This window comes from Mus musculus, chromosome 3 (assembly GCF_000001635.26).
Source record: "Mus musculus strain C57BL/6J chromosome 3, GRCm38.p6 C57BL/6J".
NCBI lineage: Eukaryota > Metazoa > Chordata > Mammalia > Rodentia > Muridae > Mus > Mus musculus.
In genome coordinates this window covers 148866867-148892590 of record NC_000069.6, presented here as the reverse complement: position 1 = coordinate 148892590, position 25724 = coordinate 148866867, and the positions used below count along the sequence as shown (strand labels likewise).

Below are 25724 nucleotides of genomic sequence, written 5' to 3'. Positions count from 1 at the left end.
TTTTGAAATAGAGTCAGAAAAGGGGTCAAATGTAGTGGACCTGGTAGGGGAAGAAACAAAACCCTTGTGTGCATTTGTCCAGCTCTACATCTTGTCTTCTGAGTTGCCAAGCTCTGTGCCCATGCTTCTTCCTTGTTACTGGCACACACCTCCTCTGGTCTGGTGTTCTCCTCTTACCGTAGACCCTAGGTCAAACTTCCCAAGTGTGCTTATTGCCCTAGCTCCTGAAGATAGTTGTGTTTCTGGTTATAGAATTCTGCTCTTCCCTCTGAAGTCTTAGTGCACATTTAGTTTTCTCAGCAGAATTGAGCTTGAGCTTGTGTGCTGATCCTATGGGTGTGGACCAGGAACCCTCTAGTAGGATGTGGCACCTCAGAGCAGGCTTTGAAGCAGTGAGGGCATTGTGCAGCTCAGGTAGATTAGGGCTTACCATTGCTCTGACCCAGATACTCTCAACACTCTGGGCTGAAGTGTGGAACTTGAAGCAGTTTCTCCTGATTGTGTCAGGGTTGTTTTGTTTTTCCTGTGATTTCCCTAGAAGGGGTAAGCCATTTGACACAGAGTAATTAAAACAACATCGATAAGACAATAAAATGGTGAAGACATTTAATCCCAAGCTTTGGAAGCAGAGGACTGTGATCTCTTTGAGTTCGAGGCTAGCCTGGTCTACACAGCAAGTTACAGGCCAGTCAGAGCCACACAGGGAGACCCTGTCCCCACAACAAAGAAATATGAACATTAAAGTTATTAAAGGAGTGTTGTAGATTGAGACAGGCAAGAAAATGGAAGTAAGACTTGAGGCAGTGCATGAGAGGCAGTTACTATGCTGAGTAATCCCCGGGCACCACTCTGGTGCCACCGGAACTCTTGTCTTGCTTGATCATAGTCATCACTCCTTCGCTTTCCCTGTCACCGACCATTGTTGGCTTGGGTTCTGGGGCTAATTCATGGGATCTACTTTGGAATTTTGGCTTAGAGTAGGCGGTGGGTGGCTCCGCTGTTTGTCCCACAAGCCTGATGACCTGAGTTAGGTGGACTCTAGAACCCACGTGAGGTGGAGAAGAGAACAAGTATAGAAAGTTGCCCCTGACCTTCACTCATACGCCTGTGGTGCATAAGTCATGTACCCCAGCGCGTGCGCACGCGCGCGCACACACACACACACACACACACACACACACACACATTGATGATAATAATGTAAAACCCCTTAAAATTCTAGCCTTTTATTCCGTTCGAGATTCTTCTCTAGCACTTGGACCTGCTGTGTCCTGTGTAATTCATACAACACTTAAGCATTTGTGTTTTACAGGTAGACTGGCTACTGTAGTAAGTAATTCACTTTATTTTGCAGATTGTGTAACTAGCAGAACCTAGCTCTTTGGTGTTTATTGGAGTGGGTTGGCTGAGTGCTGTCTCCTGTAAATATTCATCTCCCAAGTCTCTTCAATGGTGGCACTTTTCCAAACAGTATCTCCAAGTTGGAAATGTTACCATGCCTTAGAATTCTCCCTGTCATGGTTATTTTAGTTATCGTGGGGAGAACTGCTAGTATGAAGTAGTAGCTGTATAATAGTGATGCTGACTGACACTTAATATGTGTACTTTAAAAATGAGAGAGTAAGGATGGTATATGGCAGGGTCTTACTCCTTCACATTGTGACAGTTCTTCCCGAATTTATCTACGAATTTAACCTAACAAAAGATATTTACCTGCGTTTATAATACATTATAAAGAAAATTATGCTTAAAGGTAATGTAAAGATGTCTAATAAGGGTGATGAGTCCACATAAAGATGTATGAAAGAATCTTGTAGTAACCTTTAGATGTCTAATTAAGAATAAACATGAATTACTGACATCTCTTGGTTGTGATGAATCATGTCTTTTTTGAAGATGCCTTGCTGAAACAATCTGTTTCATATGAGAGTGGAAGCTTGACATTCTGTGTTAATTCTCTCCTAGGTTTCAGCAGAGCAGCCTTACCATTCGGGTTAGTTAGACGAGAGCTATCCTGTGAGGGTTATTCTATAGACCTGCGATGTCCGGGCAGTGACGTCATCATGATCGAGAGTGCGAACTACGGTCGGACGGACGACAAGATCTGCGATGCAGACCCCTTTCAAATGGAGAACACAGACTGCTACCTCCCTGATGCCTTCAAAATCATGACTCAAAGGTAGATGCATGTGCACACATGTCCTGTGTTTGCTACTGTGAGGTTAACCTGTGAGGGTTAAAGTTTCTGTCTGCCCCAAGGGAGCAGATGCTGCCCTCAGCGAAGCTTTTGTCTAGGCGGTTAGATTTTTCCTCCCCTATGTTAACATCTATATTGTATTATGCTTCTGCCACATATAAAGTTTGCATATCATCTTAGTAGAGAATATATAGGAATTCAGACCACATTCCCTTATTTTATAGAAAATAAGAAGGAAGAGTTCAAATCTAAGCTTGTTTCTTGAGAATTTGAAGTCTTTTCTTTAGTCAAAAAGAATGTTTATCTGTCTGGAACTTTATCAGTAATTGCTTACTCTTAGTATGTTTCCAGTGAGTTTTTACAGCAGTTTAAAGTCACACCAAAATTAAGTACTCTGTGTGTGTGTGTGTGTGTGTGTGTGTGTAGAGTCTGATGTGAACTTGAGTTTTCAAGTTTATATGGGTTAAATACTCATATTTGCAACTGTTGGGTTATATAGTAAATGTTTATTCTGATTCATAAGAAACCTTCATTTGGGTTTGGTATAGCTTACCTATAAACCCTGGCTCGTAGCAGGCTGAGGAAGGAAGATTATGAGTTTTAGGGTTCTAGGCCATCCTGAACTACATGGAGAAATCCTTTCCCATGCCATGCTCTTCCTCACCCAGCTCTCACTGGTGAGAGGAGGCGTGGTGCAGGACCCATGAGCTGTCCTCCAGAGTGGCTGCTTCACTATTCCTCTTTGCTACAGAAGAAGAAGGTGGGAGTTGCCCACACTTTCCCTCCATTTAGTGTTGACAGGGTTTGAATGTTAGCCATTTTATAAACATCTCCATGTTTCATTTATCATCCCTTAATGACCCAGAGCACCGAGCTCCTTCCCTTTCTTCCTGTGTGTTCTTGAGATAGTGTCTATTTGTTCCAAGTATGCCCCTGTTTCTATAACTCCTGCTGCTAGTTTTGTTTTAAGGATTCTTGGTATACTTGGGGTGGAAGCTACTTTCTCAGTTGTGTCCTATGTAACGGTTTCCAACATGTTGCTGGCTTTTGTCCTGTGCTCTTGGTCCTTAACCTTAAGAGCAGCAACAGTACAGGGACAGGTGCAAGCTCAGCTCAGAGAGCATGTAGCTAAGTCTGTCCTGAACTAGAGAGGAAGGCCTTCTAAAAACGTCGTCCAGTGTCTGTGTGTTGACAGTTTTTATCTTCACAAAGCCATAACTGCAGTGGAGGTTAGTAGAGTTTTGGAGCTATGCTGACCATGTAATACGTAGACTAAAATTGACATGCAAGGTTTATTTCTGCATAGTAATGAAGGTATCTGTCTTCCTCAAACAGTGCATAGATAAACATATTCTAATAAGGTTCTTCTCTGGAATCTAAGCAACCCCCACTCCACCCTTCTTTACTTTTTTCGTTATTTCAACATGATTCTGAGAATAAATATATGTTATTTACAATTGGTTATTGAATAAATATTTTTGTCCACAGTTAGGAAAATAGAAGTTCACGGCAATATCCATGCGATCCCAGTGAGGGCTCTGTACACCCTGATCTGTGTGAAGTGTGTAGGTCATTGTAGATTGGGCTACATTTGAAAGCGTTGCCATCAGGCTGATGGGTTGCATTGCCACAGGTGTGCCGGATACCTGAGCACCTGGGCTGGGATGTAAGCTGTGAGAACAGCTGCCTTGCTGAATCTGAAGATGTTTATTTCTTCCCAGATGATTACCCACAGAAAGTAGGTAATGGCGGTGGCTCTTTATCACACCATGGCCCTGTGCCCCCATAAATCCATTCTGAGCTTAAAATTGTCCGACTTGGATGCATGCTTTACTGAGGGTGTCTTAACCACACAGCTGGATAGGATCTGAGGTGTGCTGCTAATCCGTGTTATGGGGGATCTGCATATCTCTAGCCTAGGAAATGACAAAGATTTGAGTCTTTCAAATGTATATTCCCTTTGCTCCATGGTGAAGTTGAAGAAAATCCTAAAATGAGCATCGTAGGCCAAGGGGAACCTTCCTTAGACACAAGCCACCTTACCCTTCGCATCGTATTTTTTAAATTTGGAAAACTCATGACAGCACAGTGAACCTTCCCATATGTGAGTACACATAGCAGTTTCTTGTCATTGCAACCCACTACTTCTGCAGTACTGCAGTTCACCAGCACTGCTTTGCCCAGAGGTCCCCATTGTTTAGGATGCGCCTAAGGGACACATAGTTGAGCAGTAGTGTCATTTTTAAATTTCATAGAAGGAAACCCTTGACCTTCCTGTGCTTGGCTTTCCCTCTGTCTCCTGCTTCCCTTCCTCTGGGACACAGCATCTTAATGAGATTTCTAACTTGATTAGCAGATCACCTAGAAGAATAACATCTATGTGTGGGTAGTCATTACAAACACAATGGAAACATCAGCGGATATGAGGGCCTGGAGGAAAACGTGTGAGCACTCCTTCCTACAATTGTCTGCGCTTTGAGAATACGTGTGCTTGAGAGGATGGATTAGGGTATAAATTGGGATATTTTAACTGACAGGCAGTAGCATAGCTAGATTTTCAAATGTGGATAGTAGCTTGCTAGGTCTTCTGAAGAAACTAGAGAATGTTGCCGAAGTTTTAAAAGAGTTCCATCAAAAGGGTTCTTCTTTCAGTTCTTAAGGACTTGGTATTAAGGATCCCAGACACAATCCCAGTTGAATAAATAGTGCTTGATAAGATACTCTCCTTTAAAACCCACATTCTAGACGAGGCATGTAAGACCAGAAGTCTGCCTGTCAACAGAGCTACTGTTGAGTATTCCCCTTCAATTGGTAATGTGGGTTCTTCAAGTTGAGCATCCATAACAGAAAATCTAGATCATAACATTGTACCAACATGGTAGCGCAACAGAAAATGATACCAAAAATGGCTTTTTGACAGAAGTGTGCAAAGTGTGGCTCTACTGAAAGCACTGGCCTTAACTCCTGTCTGTGTCTAAGATGCATGTGAAACAATGAACACCATGTCTCTCCCTCTGTCCTATCTACCCAGTAATATACTACATATAATATGCAGGCCTTTCATATCCATAAAACATTAGAAACATCATGCTTTCAGATGAGAGACCATACACACAGAGAACATTTTGCACATGGCGTTTCAAGTGTGGGGAGCTGTCTGTGCCTTTGATCTATCAGGATACATTAATAACTAACCAATTCTCCTTTCCTCACACTGGTCCACTTGGGTCATGAAGGGCAGACTCTGGAAGCCAGCCAGGGAGGAGCAGAGAGTGAAGAACTTAGTGTGGATCGTTAGCTGTTTTCAGTAGACCTTTGAAACAGCAAAGATGGTGGGAGGGAGTCAGTGCGAAGAGACTGTCTGGCAGGTCTGGCTTTCAGGGCTCGGGCTGGCTAGTGCAAGACATGCACACACTTACTTAGGTGCACAGCAGGTGTTTAGTACAAGTGTCAAACTTGGTGTCCTACAGGTGAACTCCAGTCTAGATGTAAAAAGCACACAGCCTGCCCTTGAGTCGGAATGCAGAAGGGCTCCATGTCTAGTTGCTACAGTATTTGAAAAAAAAAACATTGCATTCTGGGAATACATGCTGTTGGCCCATTATCAGATCTTCAAATGAAGTATATATGGGGCATTGGCATAAATAAGGAAATCATTCTAAATATAGCAGCTGAAACCCATTTTTAAATAGTAGTATACTTGTGGCTCGTTGGTTTATAATTATTTAATCAGCACTCTGACAATTTGAACATAAACACCGTATTGAAAAGAGGAAAGGCAAGATTGAAATTATTTGAAAAACATTTTCATAGTGGAAGCATGTAAATACCCTATTCATGGTATATCACGATGTAAAGCGTGAGGAAGCCTGTCATATTTGACTGGCGTAGTTGGAAAGAACCAGAGGAAAACCAGGGAGGAAGTGGTTTTGCAGCTGGGTTGTCAATGAATAATTACTGTGCACATATCACCGTTTGACTCTGAACACACAAAACCTCAAGTAGTTTAGTGAATTTTTCTATGTCTAGGTCCTCAAAAGCCGAGGCATTGAATAATGTACTGAAGAGAGACATTTATATTTCTTTAAAACAGGGATTTTCTTTTTGGAAAGCTCAAGTAGCAATACTACAAATTCTCCATTGAGTTACAAAGCCCCCTTCCTGTGTCTGGTGAGGGACATGGGTATCTCAGTGCGGTGTAGCAGTGCATGTCAGACTTTCATTTCTGTCCTCACCACCTCATTTGGTAAGAATGAGCTAACCAGGTTTTCATTCCAAAGGGCTAGAGTGAGATTATTGTTCCTCTACTTGCTATGTACCTGGTCATGCAGAGTGAACAGAGGCTGTGTAGGTCACTGGCAGTAGCGTCTTCTCTGTGTCCCTTACTTAGAATCTGAAGTACAAGAAGTATCTCAGATATCAGATTTTGAAATATTTGCCCCAGTTTTCCTGGTTAAATATCCTAGTCCAAAAAGCACCTAAGTCCAATATGCCTTGAGCATTTAGGATTTTATCTTAGAAATATTTCAAAATTTCCAATGAGTAATATTTAAACTGTGTGGTTGTCTTTAAAGGATTCTTTGTAGTTCATCTTCAAAAGGTTGAATTCATCTCTTTTCTCAACAACATTTAGTTATACTTGAAGATTCTTAGACGGTCACCGTTACAGATAATGGTGGCTTTCTGATAATCTTTGGAGACTATTGTAGGGACTCCTTCACATAAAACAATTACAATTATTTCACATCAGTAATGAAAATGATTTTAGCTCTTATCCAGAAACTTTGATTGTTAAGGTGCAGCATTACATGTGATGTCAGGTGAGGCTGAAGGTAGGAAGACTGCTCTGTTCTCACACTGTTGCCCGAGGAATGATAGCCAGGCACACTCCGTCCTAGTAGAGTTAGGCTGTAGTATCTCTTTTAAAAGAGGGGTTGAACATCAGGCTGTTCACCAAGGCTTGGAGGAGGCCTTCATCCTACTTAACTGCCATGCATCACATTTGCTGAGTCAGCTGTCCTGTGCACAGCACATTCGGTCCACTGCTGCATGCAAATTTTCCCTATGTGTTTACAAAGCTGATAGTGTGATATCCCTTTTCTTCCATGCTTTTAAATATTGTGAGCCTTTGAGAAGTTACTTGGCACAGAAGGTAAAACCGCCAATTATATGTTGAATGATTGATTCCTTAGTGAAATTTGTTTATATATCCTGGGATATCTTTTGGGTTTTGTTATTTTGTTTTTCTGGGACAGAGTTTGGCTGCGTACCCCTGGCTAGCCCCAAGTGAGCGGTCTCACTTCTTCAGTCCCCCAGAGTGGCTAGAATTACAATCATACCTGAAGATGACATTTTATTCTTCAATAATGTTGGAGTTCAATTCTGTTACTTAGAGTTGATAAACTAACTTACTTTCAAATATACTAATAGATATCAACTGCATATAAACTAAACAAAGGATACACACCCACACACACAGAGTCCACATAGAGAACATTGTTATGAGTAGTGGTAAATATCAAAGCTCAGACGTTAGCCTGGAGAATCCATTAAAATGCAGCCACGGTTCTGTCAGACTTCATGATTATAGATTTCTGTTGCTGTGTAGTCTCCTTGACATACAAACCTCTCAGCCTTTTTATTGATCAATCAGTCTTCGTAAAGAGGCCCTGTGTCCATGTCAGAGCTCTAGGAAGTTTTTCCCCCTTTCCTTTAATTTAATTAGTACACATTTACTGATCTCTCTTTACAGGCAACAATAACGTTTATGCAATCCTCCTTCAAACCTGAGCTCTCTTCCATGCTAATCGCCTTTTCAGAGCAATAAATATAGCGAGTCTGGGTTTTCATCTGAGGTGATGTTTTGTGAGACTGGGGATTTGCTGTAAGTGCTTGCTAGCCGGGGCTGCTCAGTACACTCAAGCTTTCCCACAGGATCCAAGCAGGCAGCTTCTGAGAAAGTGCGTTCATCCCATGTGTGTGGATCCCGAGAGCTTTTATCTATCTGTGGTGTCAGGTTTATCAGCCATTGGTCCATTAGGATGGAGTTCTGATGCGGAGAAGAAGCAACTTGGGGTCTATTGACTCAGCAGAATTGACTCTGCAGAATAGATTGAGGTTGCTTTCCATGGTCCTGGTGGTGTGTTTCACCAATTCTCCAGCACTTGGATGAGTTTGTCTATAGACAACGACTTGGAATTACTTCTTTGACTGCAATTTTTAATTGATTTATTTTTTAAAATTTATTCACATTTGATGTGCTATCCCCTTACCTGTTTTCCCCTATCCCAGAAAACTCCTATCCCATCCCCATTTCCCCTGCTTCTGTGAGGGTGTTTCTCCACCCACCTAACCACTCCTGCCTCCCCACCCTCGATTCCCCTACAGTGTCCAAGTAGATCAAGGACCTCCACATAAAACCAGATACACTGAATCTAATAGAAGAGAAAGTGGGGAAGACCCTCGAGCACATGGGCCCAGGGGAAAAGTTCCTGAACAGAACACCAATGGCTCAGGCTATAAGATCAAGAATCAACCAATTGGGACCTCATAAAATTGCAAAGCTTCTGTAAGGCAAGGGACATTGTCAATAGGACACAACGGCAACCAATAGACTGGGAAAAGATCTTTACCAATCTCACATCCAATAGAGGGCTAATATCCAATATATACAAAGAACTCAAGAAGCTGGACTCCAGAGAACCAAATAACTCTATTTAAAAATTTAAAAAATGGGGAATACGTCCTTAATCATCGGGGAAATGCAAATCAAAACAAGCCTGAGATTCCACCTCACACCAATCAGAATGGCTAAGGTCAAAACTCAGGTGACAGCAGGCGTTGACTGCAGGCTTTTAAGTTGCTAACATAGGTTATTGAATCTTAGAATAGTACATTCAGCTATTACAGCTCCACTTGGTATGTCTAATTGGACACATGCTTTGCATGATACTGCTGGGCATGGAAACTATAGGTCTCTTAGAAAGGGAGATTACTGGCAATTAAAAAAAAAAAGGAACACCACCCCTCCCCCACGCCCTTGACCCATATTAAATATTCACAGTTGCTGTGTGAGAAAGACCAATGAATTGTGAAATAACTTATAACCAAGCCATCTAAATATCCCTTATGGTCCACCAAAATGACCTTCTGAGGACGGGCAGTAGGGCCACATCAGGGACCTGGAGGTTCCCTTGGGAAGCAGTCCTCTTACTAGGTTATGTGCTCGGGAGTCCCAGTCTGTGTTGATTGCACAGACACCTCACAGACAGAGCTTGCTCCTGTCATACCCCATTCCTTGTTCTGGTGGCAAGCTGTCATTTTCTCTGAGGACAAGGTGTTTCTGCTTTGGTACAACCCGAAGGCCTCTGGGTGAAACTCAGACTCGCGTGCGTGCGTGCGTGCGTGCGTGCGTGCGTGCGTGCGTGCGTGCGTGCGTGCGTGTGCCTGCACGCACTACAACAACGTTGTGTTTACCAGATGATAGTAATACTGTTTTGTATTCAGTGAGATCGTGAATCAAATTTTATACATACATACACATGATAGGGAAATTGCCCTTATTCCTTAGTTTTGTTTTGGTTTTGTTTGGCTGCTTTGTTATTGTTGATTTCAGACAGGGTCTCACCAGGTAGCGCTGTCTTCTCCGGAGCTCTCTATGTAGACCAGGCTGGCCTTGAATTCTAAGAGATCGCCTGCCTTGCCGGACCAAGGTTGGAATTAAAGGAATCAACCTGCCCTGGACCTGTATTTCTAGTAGTTTAATATCACGCATTTATTGGTTAATTTTATTAAATACAGAAACGTAGTTCTTTAAAGCATTTTACATCATCAAAAATCATGGCTCCCCTTATTTTTCAGAAATTCTATATTGGAATTGTTAACACGTAAGACCATAATAGTAAGAACAAAGTAACGCCACTGTTAATGGCTTCTTTGCACGCTAGCTAAGGGAAGTTACTGTGAAGAACGAGTTTCCCACTGGCATTTTACCCATGCACATTAGCTGTCTTGAAGATCTTAAGAACCTAGCTTTCTTACCTTACACTGTACTTCTTTAATATATTACAGCAATTTAAATTCAGTGCTGTTTGCTATTCTGCAAGTAATTTTAGAGCTAAGAATCTCTGTTTCACATGTTTCTAGGAGAAATCTCATTTATGACAAAAAGCAGGACCAAAGAGATTCTGTTGCCCCCACGTACTATCTATTCCATATAAACCAGTCAAGAATAGTATGTAACCAATACATTCAAGGTCTCTGAGCATTTCTGGTCATGCCACATGCCACCAGAATACATCGTTTCAGGACTTCCCTAACACATTGCCCACCTGTGACTTGCAACTGTGATGGATACCTGAGAGAAAGACCTTAAAAGATTTTGGATCAAGTTTTTCAAGTCCTAAGTCATATGTCTCCATTACTTTGGTCCTGATGAGATGCAGAAAAAAATCTTGGTGGGAGGAGTGTGCTGCAGAGAAGGTCCTGCTTCTCACGGACATTGCGGAACACACAGCCTTTAAGCATTCTCTCTTGGTTTTGAGTCTGTTCTCTGACTTGTCCATCTTACACTTTCCCCTTTGTGGGGGCTGCAGAGCAGCTAAGATCATTTGAAGATCCTGTTAAATGGAAATTTGGTTTGTGATGAATTCAGTCTGGGTATATTGCAGTATTTTTTTATGTCATGTGATGTTGTGAGCCATTCTGATGAAGAAATGGCCTGTGGGAAATATTAATGTGACTCATTGTATAGTTTCTGGTAATACTGGCCTGAGTGTGCCAGGTCCCATGCAGAGGCGGGGCGGGGGCGGGGGCGGGGCGAGGGGAGGGAAAGAGGAATAAGACTGACATTCATACTATGTATCAAGCAGCAGTCAGACTGATATTGATACTGTGTCTCAAACAACAGTCATTAAACATGTGAGACATTAGTTGTTCAGCTTTCATACATTAACCCAAGTGTTCTAGTTGGAACACAGATTACACAGGGCACCTGCCAAACCAGTAGGTAAAATTAAAATATGCCATGCAACATTTGGAAAAAGAGCTGAAAATGTAAAAGCTCTAATAACTGAATTTATTTAAAGGACATTAATTAAGTGATAGTAAAATGTGTGTTCATTCAATTAGAATGTTGAGCACGAGGAACCCGTTTCTTCAGTTGATGCTAAACACTATAACGGGGATGGAACCCAGGGAGTTTTAAGCCTATGAGAATGATGGACGTTGTTTTCTCCTTCACTTCTCACACATCTGCCCATTTAGAGATAACACTATCACTAGCATCTACTATTACACACTAATAGCCTATGTGTCAAGAAAGGTTTTAAGTCACGTGTCTTTAATAATAATTTCAATATAATCTCCAATCAAGAGATCTTTCCAAAGATAAGTTTCCCTGCTTCGAGTTGCCTTTGGAACTTGCTAGAACCGTAAATCCAGAGAAGATAAGAAAATGCCTACTGACTTTTAAAAGCATATTTTGTTATTTGATGAGCTTGTTCCACACATTAAATTACATCCTAATCTAGCCCTAAGATCTTCCCATCATTAATTTATGGAACTGCACATTTTTTTTATAAAGATGATCAGGGGTTCTATGAGGGATGTCACACATTTTCAAGAGATATAGAGATAAGCATATGAGGCGTACTGGCTTACTGTCATTACTAATAGACAACGGTTCAAGGCATTTGTGTGTACACTTCCATTTATTTCCACCCTTGATGAACAGACCTTTATTAAGCCGCAATGATTACTGAATGTGAAATGTAACCAAGATTATCTTTTATTCAAATATAATTTAAATATTCATCAAAGCGAAGTTATGCTTAAGACTGACAGAGACTATTAAAATCAAAAAATATAATTAACTGCATTGGGTATCATGAAGTAGAGTTAGCCAAATAGCCGAGAGGTCTAATTGCTCTAGAGTTTGAGAAGCGATGGTTTTATTTTATACTGTATCTGAGGAATTAATAGTAACGTGGTTTCCTATGTGGGCCAATTAAAAGCTGCCTGTTAAGGTTCATTGCTCTATAGGAAACCCATTGACTATCGCTTAGTAAACAGGATTGACATGACAGTGTGTACAAGAAGAGAAAATAGAGTCAAAACCATGAAAATGAGATGTCCTGGAAATGCTTCCTAGACCCGCGTCTGTGCTATCAGAAAGCTAGAGAGGACGCTGTGTGTCTTTCCAGTCTACCTTCTTTGCCTGGCCCTCTTCCTCAAGTATCCACAGCTTTGCCCTGCGGGAGGGAGGATTTATGCTGATGCCCTCACAGAACCTTCCTGGGGTTTGAGGAACATAATCCTTCCCCTGTGAGCCAAGGCTGAACCTCCCCATCACTCAGAGTAGCCCCCGCCCCAACTCTCCAGCTAGACAGCTTCATCTCTCAGGGTGCTCACACCTTGTTCTGGCTCGATTTCCCAATAGAGTTCTCCCCCCGGCAAGCCTCTTAGAGAACTCTACTGCAAATTTCACATCTTGGGTTGCCCAACCAAAGAAAGGACAGTGCTAATATTAAATATAAAACGAACCCAAAGCCAGGCAGTGGTGGTGCACGTCTTTAATCCCAGCACTTGGAAGGCAAAGGCAGGTGGATTTCTGAATTTGAGGCCAGCCTGGTCTACACAGGATAGCCAGGGTTACACAGAGAAACCCTGTCTCAAGGAAAAAAAACTGGAAAAAACCCAACAAGGATATTGGTTATATATGTTTTAAGTATAGCCGTTGAGTTTTAAAACTAAGCATTTCAAAGCAGAAGACAAAGAGAAAATTGCACCGTTCAAGTCTAAAAATGGATTTTTTTCCCTGTCTTTGCCATGTCATCCCTCTTCTTTAATGAAAGTAGTATTTTGACCTTTGCGTCTCCCCTAAGCCTTTTAGCTGCATACAGAAGGAAACCATTCCTGATTGTACCCAGAAGATTTTGCCCTTCTGAGACCATAGAGACTTAAGAGTTGTCAGGCATCCTAATGGTATTTTGACATTAATGACATTGCTGGAATGGAAACATTTAATGGTCAAGATAAGAGTAAGGTCTCTCAAGGTTTCTTTTTCTTAACAATTCTGAATCAAATATGCTTAATACATTGGCCTCAGTTTCTACTATAAAATACAGTGTGACTGAGTGCACTGCTTTAGCTCTCTTGGAACTTGCTTACTGTTTGAATCCCCTCCCTCCCTCCCTCCCTCCCTCCCTCCCTCCCTCCCTCCCTCCCTCCCTCCCTCCCTCCCTCCCTCCCTTCCTTCCTTCCTTCCTTCCTTCCTAGATGTGTAGCATTTGTTAGCTTTCAAAGGGGCTGTGTTGATTGTTTCAGAGCATACGGCCCTTTGCCTGTCCCCTCCCTGAACATGAAGGTAGTGGTGTTTAAAACTCTTAAGGTCCCCACAGATTGCACCTTCTACACAAGTTCCTGATAGAGAACTAAAGCAAGCTATAAGTACGTTATCAAATGGAAGCCCTCTGCCTTCATTGACCTTAAAAACCAGTCCATGTTATTAGCACACGTTGTAAACCAGCCAAGTTCTAAACTATTGCATCCAGGGCTCTGCAGCCAGGTTTAACTTAGGAAGATTCTGTTTGTCCGGGCTTCACTAGTGTGATACCAAATGCTTGCCATGTTCTGACCCACTGCACACCCTAATGTGTCAGCTGGAGGCATCCATGAGCAGCTGACAAGAACATACGTTTGCAAGAATACAGACGGGGGTGTGTGGTTAAGTTTAGGAAAGCTATCGTTGCCTGTGCAGCACATGGCACAGGTCTTCTTCGCATCGTAGCCAACCATGCAGATGAAGGGGGAGCAGACAGATCTCCAGGATGGTGCAGCACACCTCCCAACATGGATGGAGGAGAGGGAACGGCCAGCGTAACCTAGCTGGAAGGTGGGGGCACTGAGGTAGGGCTGTGAGCAGTCACCTGACTCATCCTTCCTGCTTCACAGTGGTGTCCTCTACCACCTTCTTCGCAGCATTATAATGTCCTGCACTGCCCTTTGGCCAAGGAGCAAGGGTCTTGCAAACATCCCCTTCCTTTCATTCCTAAAGAAGTATGCAATCATTGCGCACGCAGAAAAATAGATAGGAGATATGGCATACGTGTGTGTGTGTGTGTGTGTGTGTGTGTGTGTGTGTGTGTATGTGTGAGAGAAGAGAGGGAGAGGGGCAGGCTTGTATTAACTCTAAAGCCAACAGAGTTCTTTCTTTTATAGCAGAGAACAGTAGTACACAATTCTACATTCACCTCATTAGTTCTTCCATATATAGATAGTTTGCACATGGTTATTTCAGGATATTATTATCTCTGTAACTTCAGATTTTTCTGTCTGTCTGACTGTCTGTCTTTCTATCTACCGTCTGTCATCTTTTTAAGATGCTGTGTCCTCTGCGACTGAGACGCAGCAGAAGGATGCGTCCTCTGGTGCGTCATCCGTTTTAGGAGAGCTCCTTGGGTACCAGGCTGCAGAATGAGTGCACATGAGTTGTGTTCAGTTATCGAGAATGCCATCAGCAATGCCTTGTTGCTTTCTTATCAGCTACTTCCTGCTGTCAGCTTGGCACTTATTTCAATAGGAAAGGCTTTGCATCGAGGGCGATGCCTTATTATATGCAGCTAACATGGGGTTTTTAATTGTGCAAACACACGAGACTCCTGCGGTGATAGTCAATTTGATAAAAGGATTAGATTATGAATATTTTGTCATGATTAAATATTACTTCTGATTTATCAGAGGTAAGCCAGTGGAATTTGTCATCTATTTATCAGTCAGATGAGACTCCATTAAATTTGAGTGTGAATCACAAAGTACCGATCTCTTTATATTGTCACTTAAGCATTTGATGTTTTATATTCAGATGAGGGTGGTAAGGATTGTTTGGGGCTGTCTTTCTAGCTCATCTAACTTCTTCTAGTACCCAAGGGTCTGTGGTTTTTTTCTTCAGATTTGGCCTAGGTTGCTTTTAGTCTTCAGGTAAACATCTATAGCTATCCAAAATTCCCGCAGCTTTTTAAAAAAGAAAATGACTGACCTGTATCTTAAGCCAATTTAAATATTTCAATCCTTAACTAAGAAAAAGATGAAACAGAGAATAAGAAAGCCCATTTAAAAATCACTCATTCAGTGAATACTACTTGGTAAAAATAGTTCTAAGCGGAGCTGGAGTGATGGCTCAGCAATTAGGCACCCTGGCTGCTTTTCCAGAGGTCCTTGTTCAATTTACAATACCCACATGGCAGAGCTGCCTCTATCTCCTGTTCTAGAGGATATGATACCTCCAGATAGATAACACAAGTAGGCAACACAGCAGCGAACATGAAATAAAGGTAAATTTTAAAAAAGATCTGCACTTTATGGGAATTTACAAGATGCCTAATGGCTACCTGGGGAGTTGGGATCTGAGGCTCCAAGGCACCACTAAAATCATACAATAAACAAGAAGATGCTGAGCATTTGAGAGGTAAATGCTATTAAACAAGTGGATATGAAGTTAACAGTTTTGTTCTAGGCATTGACAAATTCAGAACCAACAAAAATACAGAACATTCGGCACAATGTAAATCATTTACAAATGAAAGGATGGGTATTTGTGGATGTAGGCAAAAGACAAAAACAAACAAACAAACAAACAAACAAACAAAACAGGGAGAGATCTCTTGGGGTTTCAGCTCCAGGGAAGAACTTAACATTTATAGCCAGTGTGGTTTCCAAGGGCTTTCTTTCCCCATCCACACTTGATCTTTAGTCATGGGAACCTCTATTCTCTGCCCAACAGGAAAGAGTTAAAAGGACAAAGATCTGGGATGAGCAGTGTAAATCTGAGTGTCCTTGAGAGTCCAGCACGGTAATTGAATGTCACCAAGGCTCAGTTGCTAACATGTTTCTATTGTGGAAAGAGTACCCCTGTACCATTGAGTGTCAGTAGGAGTGCTCCTGGCCAGTGGATATCATTTGAACACAAGAGTAGATTTTCAGTTGACAAAACCATAAGGTGAATTTCTCCTGCAGCATAGCCTGAGTGAGCCTAGGTGTCCTGACTCCTACAGGGTGCCCTGAGAGCCATCCCTGGCCTTTGAGTTAGACTCTTGACAGGTAGGTGCTAGAGGAAAGTGTCTTCCCTTTATGGAACTTTGACATATGATCCTCTGCGACATTGGCTTAGTAATTAGTGTATATTAAGACATAGTAAGTTAATCTCTCAGAACTTTTCACCTTTTTCAGAACAGTGCCTATCAGACATACTCTTTTGTAAACCATGGCAAATATTTTAATGCCAAATATTTTCAAAGCTGCAAGAAATAAATAAAGTAACCTAGAAGTATTGACAAACGTGTGTCTCGATAAGTGAGTTTGGTGAAGGGATAACAGGCTTCAGAATGATCTAGAACGGAGTTTGAGTGAGTAGTAGTGCTGTCTGGGCCCCTGATAAAACCCCAGAGTGTTACAAGCATTTTAACAAAATAGGAGAAACTTTTAAACAGGAGTGATATATATATATATATATATATATATATATATATATATATATATATATATATATATATATTTAAGTTTTGTGCACAGCTCAAAAAGTTTTTTTTAATTAGCCACACTTCCAAAAGTCTTCAAATGTCCTCTCTGAGCACTGAATGTGATGTGTATGGGACGCTCATCGAACATTTGTTGCACGTTTGATGCAATGAGATTTGTAGAAGCAGAAACTTTTTATATTAGTCATCAATTAGACTGGGAATTAGTCTTATGTTCATTATAATAGTGACTAAATGACAACCTATCTAACATAAAGAGTCAGAAAAAAACATCTCAGTGGTGTAATTTTCCTGTTTATCAAATTGTCTTCCAACCCGGGGTGTCATCCTTAACCTGCCTTTAAACAGTGCGCTGCGTGCATCCCTGGCTCTGGCTTGCCCTCCAAAACTCCTTCCCATCCCAATCCTTTGCTTTATTTCAGGCTCGAAGCCTCCAAGCGGGTAATTAAGGGACCAGCGGAGCCATTTGTGGCAAAGACGAGCCATAAGGGTGAAAATATTTCTTTACTGAATGATCTTTCAGAAGTAAATAATTACAGAGGAAAAAGATTTGGGAAGAGCAGTCTAAATCTAAGGGTAATTAGACAGAGTGGAGTATGGAAATCGAAGCGCTTGGCATGTACAATTCTCACATCAGAACAAAACTAATTAAATATTTAGAAACCAAAATCCCCTCACAATTTGAAGAAAAATAACCCAGGACAAAAGGGTCTATAACTTTGCAGATAATTAGCAAGGGGTATAGGAGAGAAAGACTTCACAGAGTGGCTCTGTGGCTGCACAAGGTCACATCCTGTTATGTGGTGTCTTTTATAGAGTCTGATAACAAGTCTGCTGCTAATTTCATCTAACTGGGGCGTCCCATAGTGATTTCCCATTTCCCTTGTTAAAATGTGACAGCTGATGCTAGGGCAAACTATATCAGGTTAACAATACTGTTACTTTTTACAGGTGGTATTTTTTAATTATTAAAAGTATAGAAATTATATATATATATATAAAGTATATATATAATATATATAACATATAAAAATATATCACACACATATATATATAAATAAAATGGATTTTTGTCTCCACTTAAATGCTTTTATTCATTTCATTAAATAGTTAGACCTCATGACCCTATGAATCGAGTAGTCTCAGTGGCGTGCTTTGTAAATAAATACCTCTGGTTTTGCTAATAAAAGCAAGTGCATTTGTGTTGAATGTGCATTTCTGCAAACAAGAAATTTTGTTTTGGATTAATAAGGCTCAGAGTGAGTCAAACCTCATTTGCATTAAACTGACCCCAAGGTCCAGTAAAAAGTGCAAGGAGTTTCAGTGTTCTCTAAAACACACACAAAAAAAGACTCGGTTCTAGCACAGCAGCACCACTTCAAGATGCTTATTTGAATAATTAATGTGGAATTTCAAGATAATTTTAGCAGTCCACAAGATCTAAGTCATGCATATGTTTTAGGGTCCATATATGTTGTGGTTGTATTTTCTGGCATAGTAGTTTATGGAGCTATAAACTGTTCGTGGATGGTATTACTGTTCATGTTATTCTTGTTTTCAGTATCTACAACAAATGATAGCAATGAACTTAACTAGGACTTTGTTGTTAAACACTGGTTCATTTACCCAGAACTATCTGGATGGGTCCTTTTACTTTCCTTCTATACAGCATTCCTTAATACTCAACTTATAAATGTACTTCTATAGAGATAGATATGGAGGCAGATAGATAGATAGATAGATAGATAGATAGATAGATAGATAGATAGATAGATAGATAGAGTTTCAAAGATTTAATAACTATAACTTTGGAAAACTAGGATTATATTAAAAATTTCCATAATATGTAGAAAATGAAGTGGAATACAATTTGAATTACTTTGTTTTTCCAAATTATTTGTTTGTGTATCACAAGCATGGGTACTCTAGCATGCTTCTGGTACAATAGCAGCTCTGTTTTTGAAATGCATTAAATAAGACAATATGCTATAATTCATCTAAGTAATTGCCTAACACGCCGAAGGAATTCAGTTCTGTGAGGTAGAGCTCTTCTAGGTAACACAAATTACTAAGTCATGAGAACATGGTTCCGTGACAAATGGGGCTAGCCTATAGAACACCTTCTTCTTGCCATGCTAACTCCACATCATTTAACCTCCTGATGCCATGTTTACCTAGTTAAGCTGTCCTATCATGATTAATAAATACTTAGAGAAAGCAGGCTCTGTTCCCGAAACACTGTGAAAGTTTAGATGGTAACGAGGCATTTCCTTGTAAGCTTTATTTTAGAACAGAGAGATGCTTGAGTGGGCACTCAGATTTCCCTCCTGACCTGGGAAAATGACTGCCACCTAAGTCTTGGCTATGATCTCTGTCTCCCTTTCTTGCCTGCCTTGAGTACCCACTCGGCTTGCACACATCTTTGCATTGGCTCTCCCCTGCTCCTGGAGTCATAACATACTGTGTGTAGAATATTTTCTCCTCAGTTTGCACGAAGAGGACAAGTATAGGAATGATAGAACCAGACTAAAGGGTACTTCCCCCAACAAATAAATTACCTACATATTGTTTACTGTTTTTTTCACAATATAAAATTTTGTGCAAATTGGCAGAATTATACCAGATCGGGTAAACTGATCAAAGGAGACTTGGTTGTCTGCTTTTTTTGTTAACCAAGCAGAAGTAGCCAGGTTAGCCATTTATCATCAATGTCATTCTTCAAAAACATGGACTGAATTCTTACATGCTTGTCATTCGTCCACCTCCAGTGAGGGTCTTAGAAGCCAGCAAGCTCTCTTTTCCTTTCTCTTAATTTCTTTTTTAGGTTTTTGTTCTTCATCCCCTCCATTTGGCTATGAGGCCTCTACATTCGTTTAGCCCATGTACTTGAATAAAATGAAGTGTACCAAATGACGTTATTTATTTTTTTATTGTTCTGGGAAGCCCAGAAGTTAATGTTATTCCTACTCCATATGTTAGATTCACAGTGTTCTGTTCATTTAGAATGTACAATTCACCATGCATGTGTGTTGGACTGCCATCACGACTGTTCTGTTTATAGTTAGCCCTGTGAACAAGGTAACACTTCTTAGTATCCTAACACCTCGAAAGTCTGTATTTCTTCCAGACTTGAACGTTGGACGATTGAAGGTTGCTGGCAAGGGAGGAGTGTGGAAACAACAAGCCTATTATTGCTAGTTTGTTGTAATTGAAGTTTAAAAATAGCAGATGCCAATTAGAGAAGGAAATGGTGGAAACATTCTTCACTGAGCAGGCATACTCAGGAAAGAATTGGACTAATTCTGCAGGATCATTTCAGATTTAAGCAAACTCGAATTTAGTTTCTGTCTGGATAATACCAAGCTTCTCTGTTGAATGCTGGAGTATTTGTTCAAGTTGGTAGATTTTGCATTTTTAATCTTCCTTAGAACTGTGGTGAATAATGGCCCCTGGCAGGAGATAATGAAATTTTCTTAATTTATATTTTCAAGTAGAAGCTTCAATTGAAAATGGCATCCTATGGCCTGGAGACATAGCTGGAGTGCAAGTTCCAGGGGAGCTGCAGTAATAATGTGGTGCCATCAGTGATGGGGAACGGTGGGACAGTGAAGAAGTAATTTAAGGAAGAAAAGAAAACGCACCAAAGCCTTCTTGTAGCATATCTAATGATCTGGGGAAGATTCCCAATGGTTTTTGGAGCATGACTGGAGAAGCTAATGTTATCTTGCCAAAACAGAAGGCCCTGCTTAATCAGCAGAACAAGGCTATTGATGAAAACACCTCTCACAATAGATTACACGTGGAATCTCATCTCCATACTTTGCACTTGGTAAAGTGTAATACTGAGCATAAGATAATCAAAAGCAGAGGGAAAGCAATTGGCCTGGCATTGCACAACTCAAGATTAGAGCTGAACGGGGAAACAGGTTTGCGTGGTTTTAAAGGTATAAGCAGGAACAGATACACACACAGTGCAGGGATGGCACTGGAAGAGGGGACTGAGTTACAGCTCTGGGTCTGGTTTTTAGAATGGTCATTGTTCCCAAGACTTTGCAGGATATCAAGAATTCCTGGTCATCCAGGCAATGCACAAAGTTCATCTCCCTTACCCCGTTGAAGCTTATCGACAGTCTTCTAGGGAAGGCACTGCATATTCTAGATGAAAGGACTGAGCCCAGATGGGTTAGGGCACTGTTTATCACCGACTGCAGGTTAGAAGTGAGTGGCCAGGTCTTTGTCATGTTCAAGCTCTGTGTTATTTTGGCTTTCATCATTCCACAGTAGCACAACGTCTCGACAGCATCCGTACAGCTCTATTCTTTCTCAATACAGTTATGATTAATAGCATGTGAACCAGTTTCTTCCCCCCAAATAAAAAGTCTGTGCTTCTTCAGTTAAGAGTTTTTAATTCGTGTAAGACTTTTTCTGAGGGTCAGAAAAGACCAACCTGCTTTTGAACATAGAATCCTCCTGCCTCAGCTTTGACAGCTGAGATTTCAGAACTGTGCCAGGGTACACCTGTTATTTTCTAAGTAATTTTGGTAAACTAATGTGCAAATGAATATGCTTTCATAAACTATGTTTTCATCAAGTACACATTTTTTCCTCTTGAGGCAGTTTATTTAATTTTGGAAGTTCTGTGGATATTTTTAAAAATTAATATCAACATTGACTACAGATAGGGGTCCAGATACATGCTTTAGAATCCTTTGTAAGCAACCTGCAGGATGTAATAGCCCAGAAGTCGGTGAGTTACTCGTTGGAGTATCTTGTAATTTTTTCTTTCATTTATTACATAGCCTGAACATTGACACCAAGTTTAAATATTTGCTCCAATTTCTGATGATCATGAAATATATTGATACTCTTGTGAATAGTTAGTGATTTAAATTATCAGTCCTAATATGTGGGTTCATTTCCCTGTTAGTTTTAGGGAAAATAATTTATTAGTATACTGGGAAGGAGAGTGAGCTGGACAGTGAACGGCGGGACATCTGCAGGCTTACTGGGTTTAAAATTTACGTTATAAAGATGAATACTGGACTTCTTTTCTTTCATTTCACCCCCTTTGGCTAACATAGAGAGTTTATAATAGCTGGACTTTTATGTCGAACACAAGGTGTTTTGCCAAATTCAAACACACTTACAACCTCCAAAGCAGGAGTTAGTCATTTCTTGTTGTGATTGATGGCTCTAAAAATAAGATGTACGTTTTTAAAGTATTAATGCGGGTCATTATTATGATGACCCTCTTATTTTATTGCATGTGCTGATGTTTAGAAGCATTTATTATTGGGTTTAATTTCACGTGGAAATCTCAGGTTCAGTATGGTGTTCCTCCCCTGTGTGCATAGAGAGAAAGCCCTTGTAGGGTGGGAGGCAGAGTTGGTGTAGAAATTATATGTCAGATAGGTTTTGGGCTTAGTTTTGGTGTTGCCACTTTAGTTGTCAGGTCCCTGATTTCTCAAAGTCTAAGAAATAAGAAAACCATCTACCCTTGAACCAAGGTGGACATCAGTGGACTTGTTAATATTTTTGAATGCTGGGCCAGGTGTTAGCACACGTACATTTATTTTCAGGTCACTTGCATCACGTAGTTTAGTAGAGATTATTCCCTCCTGAGTCCAGTCTGAATAGTTACATTCATACCTTCTTAAAATTGAGGCACCATGTTCATTTGATCCAATAAGTCAGACTAAATGCAGAGGCAATCGCAATCAGTAACAATGGAAAAAAATATGTATATATGTATGTATATGTGTCTATCTATCTATCTATATCTATATCTATCTATCTATCTATCTATCTAGTTTTAAATTACATCTGCCTGTGGAAAATAGCCTCTTAAAAATATAGTCAAAAATCTTAACTTCACATTTAATGAGTGAAGGGAATTTTAAATAGCGAGCAAATTTTTAGGATAACATTCTTCCTTTTTCTCCTGTCTATAAAGTAGGTTTATATGAGTCATTATGTCTCATCCACTTTTCCTCACCAATAAGTGATTAGAAGGCCTACACAAAGTAGGGGCAACAGAAACGCTCCACTCTGTGACCAAGCAAGATGAATTGGCATTGCAAGCTCTAATTACATGCTTAAATAAATCATAATCACATTTTCTGTCCTATTTTCATGAGAATTTATGGAGGAAAATTGTGGCTATCCATACCTGTTCTTTTTTTTTTTTTTTAATTCTCCCTCTTTTGTTTTGTGGTCTTCAGAGTATTGATATACACCCTCCTGCTGTTTAAAACTACCCTTGGGGTCTCCTCAGCATTGAATTCTCTCTGAGGTGGGTCCTGAACATCTCCCTCATTAAAAAGCTCTTGGCTGATCCTGATCCAGTGCTAAGGGCCAGGCTCTGATAGCCACTGCTTTAACTATCTTTAGCCATCTGTGTATCTTCATCAGAACAGATACAACTACAGAACCCACCCAAGAGCTAGTGATCGCTGTCAGGTTGTAAACATTGTAAATCCACAAGGTGTTACCAAAATACATCAGTGTTTTAACTATTGCACATCACTGACCTTACTCATAAACAGAGCTTTCTATGTGGGGATAGGGGGTCAAGTTCAATCCCCGCCCTGTGTGGACACAGACTCCAGAATTGTGTCCATTTCTTGGCTTCTGCTGCCTTTTCATTTTCACAGCAATGAAAATTGAGTGTTGAGCCCTTGGTGGGCATTTACTTTGCTTTTGTGGCTATGTAATTGCTTTCTCGTTCTTGATCTATTCAATTATAGCAATTTCCAGTTTTACAGTCTTCCCACAACACTCAGGTTAAAAGACTGCCAGGCTTTTCCTCGTATTGAGAATCCATGCAGGGTATTTTCTTCATGAGCCCAACTGGTGCTGGATTTGGTCCCCAAAAGCTTTCTTTCTTCCTATCAATAAAGATACTTGGGTCCACAGCTATGATTGTCTTACCCTTTTACAATGAAGTTTCTCTTCTGATTGTCTATTTATTGATTTAGTCTAAAAGTCCAACTTTTCTCAATATTAATTTACCTCTCTATCTATCTATCTATCTATCTATCTATCTATCTATCTATCTATCTATTCATTCCTGGGATATATGTGTATGTGTATATGTGTGTGTGTGTGTGTGTGTGTGTGTATACACATGTATATATATGCACACACACGTGCATATATGCCATATGAGTGTGCATTCTTATATATTTATTTCTCTTAGGGAAAGGCTACATATTTAGATATAATTATAAATAAAAATACACATGAAAATTTTACATCTAAAGTGAACATTGGTGATATATTGGGGCAGAAATTTTAAAAAGTCTGACCATAAACCCATGTTTCACACTGCACTGTTGTGTAGCGAATCCTTTGCATAGTATAGTATGCTTAGATAATTAGTGTGCTTAGGACGATGGTTTTCTTTTGTCCTCAGTGTTAATTGGAAATTGTAACTGTGGTCAGATGACTTAACACAAAGTTACTCCCAAAATATTTAATCTAGACAGCAATGTTTTCATTTTCTACTGTTAAGTTTTTTAAGTAAAGTACTAGGAGAAATGGATGGGACTTGTCTCAACTTCACTTCTTGCAAACCTACCATGAGATCGAGAAGTATAAGTGAGTTCAGATAACGTAGTAAGATTAGGTTTCTTTACCCGATTATACCTGTGTATTTCTGGTGTGGAGAAAGTTGGGTATCTTCAATGTATTCTTTGACATAATGCTGCCTCCCTCCATCTCTCTCCCTCCATTTATTTCTCCGTCCTTCATTTTCTCTTTCTCTCCCTTCCCCTTTCCCTCCCTCCCTTCCTCCTGCTCTCCTGTTAGTGAGAATTGAACACAAATCCTGGTATAGATTAGGCAAGCTCACTACCAACTCCATGTATTCATTTTTACTGTGTGTGTGTTCATGAGAGAGAGTGGGGGTGGGGGGCAGACAGACAGATGGACACGTGGTCACAAGCCACCTGAAATGCGTTCTGGAAGCAGAGCTCAGGGCTCCGGAAGAGCAGGAAGCACTCTCTCTTAACCCTCAGTCATCTCTACAGCACCAGCACTTCCTGTGTTTTTCAGAAGGCAATGTAAATCACCAGTCTTGCCACCGTGTGGGCGTTTGCTTTGTTTCCCAAGCCTTGTGTTCTTGATGCTTTTCAGTCTCACAACAAGTGTTTGTTCTCTTTTCCTCTGTCTATGCCAGGGGCCCTCAGTGCGAGGGAAAGCGACGATGTTCCATGAGAAGCTCACTCAGTCATTGAATTGTTATTTTAATGAGTCTTCCTCTTGGAAAATAATAGAATATGTGTGAGCGATTATAAAATATATACAGTGGGTGAATATGAAAGAGATATTTAACGTGTAGGAGCTTACATTTCATGCTTTTTGAGAAATAGAGCATGAAGTATAGGGAGAATCCCTGTAGGAATGCCTAAGTACAAGAGAGGGCACCTAAGGCCCTGCGTCATCGGTGGGGACCAGCGTAGGGCTGAGGAGTCCTAGAAGATCAAGTTAGGCATAGGAAGCCTGGAGATTCCTCAGGGCTCTACCAGGAAAGAACAAAAAATGAAACATCAGAATTATTCTTCTATATGTGTTAAAACACTAGATATTAACCCATTGAGATGTCTTAAATCCATCCACTGTTCATGTATTTTTCAATAAAAAAAAACTGTTTCTGTGATTCATGTTAAAATAATTTATTAATTCATGAACCATAGGTAAATTCTTCAAATGAGTGAAATTAAAACAAAACAAAACCAGATGTGTTATATTGTAATGGATATACTGCTTAGATCATGTTTTTTAAATTTATGGGGCAGGATGTCTTTAAAAAAAATAAAATGCCACATTATCATTCAAACTTAACTATTTTAATATTTACCATGTATCATTCTAGCCTTAGTTACAATTTTACTGTGATATATTTTAAATTAAAAAAAAAAAAACCTTAGCTGCTTAATCCTGTAGCCCTCCTGTGCTTGTCATCAGAACAGTCCCTGGGGTTTGCGTGGTTG

At 40.4% G+C, this 25724-nt stretch overlaps 1 protein-coding gene across 51 annotated transcripts in view; it reads left to right on the top strand.

Moving 5' to 3' along the window:
* Positions 1 to 25724, top strand: part of Adgrl2 (adhesion G protein-coupled receptor L2) — a 173511-nt gene that overhangs the window by 96506 nt on the left and 51281 nt on the right. For all 51 annotated transcript variants that reach the window (NM_001081298.1, XM_006502433.4, XM_030252944.1 and 48 more), the window contains one exon: positions 1966 to 2179. In NM_001081298.1, the coding sequence (NP_001074767.1) occupies positions 1966 to 2179 (214 nt within the window). The remainder of the gene's footprint in view (positions 1 to 1965; positions 2180 to 25724) is intronic.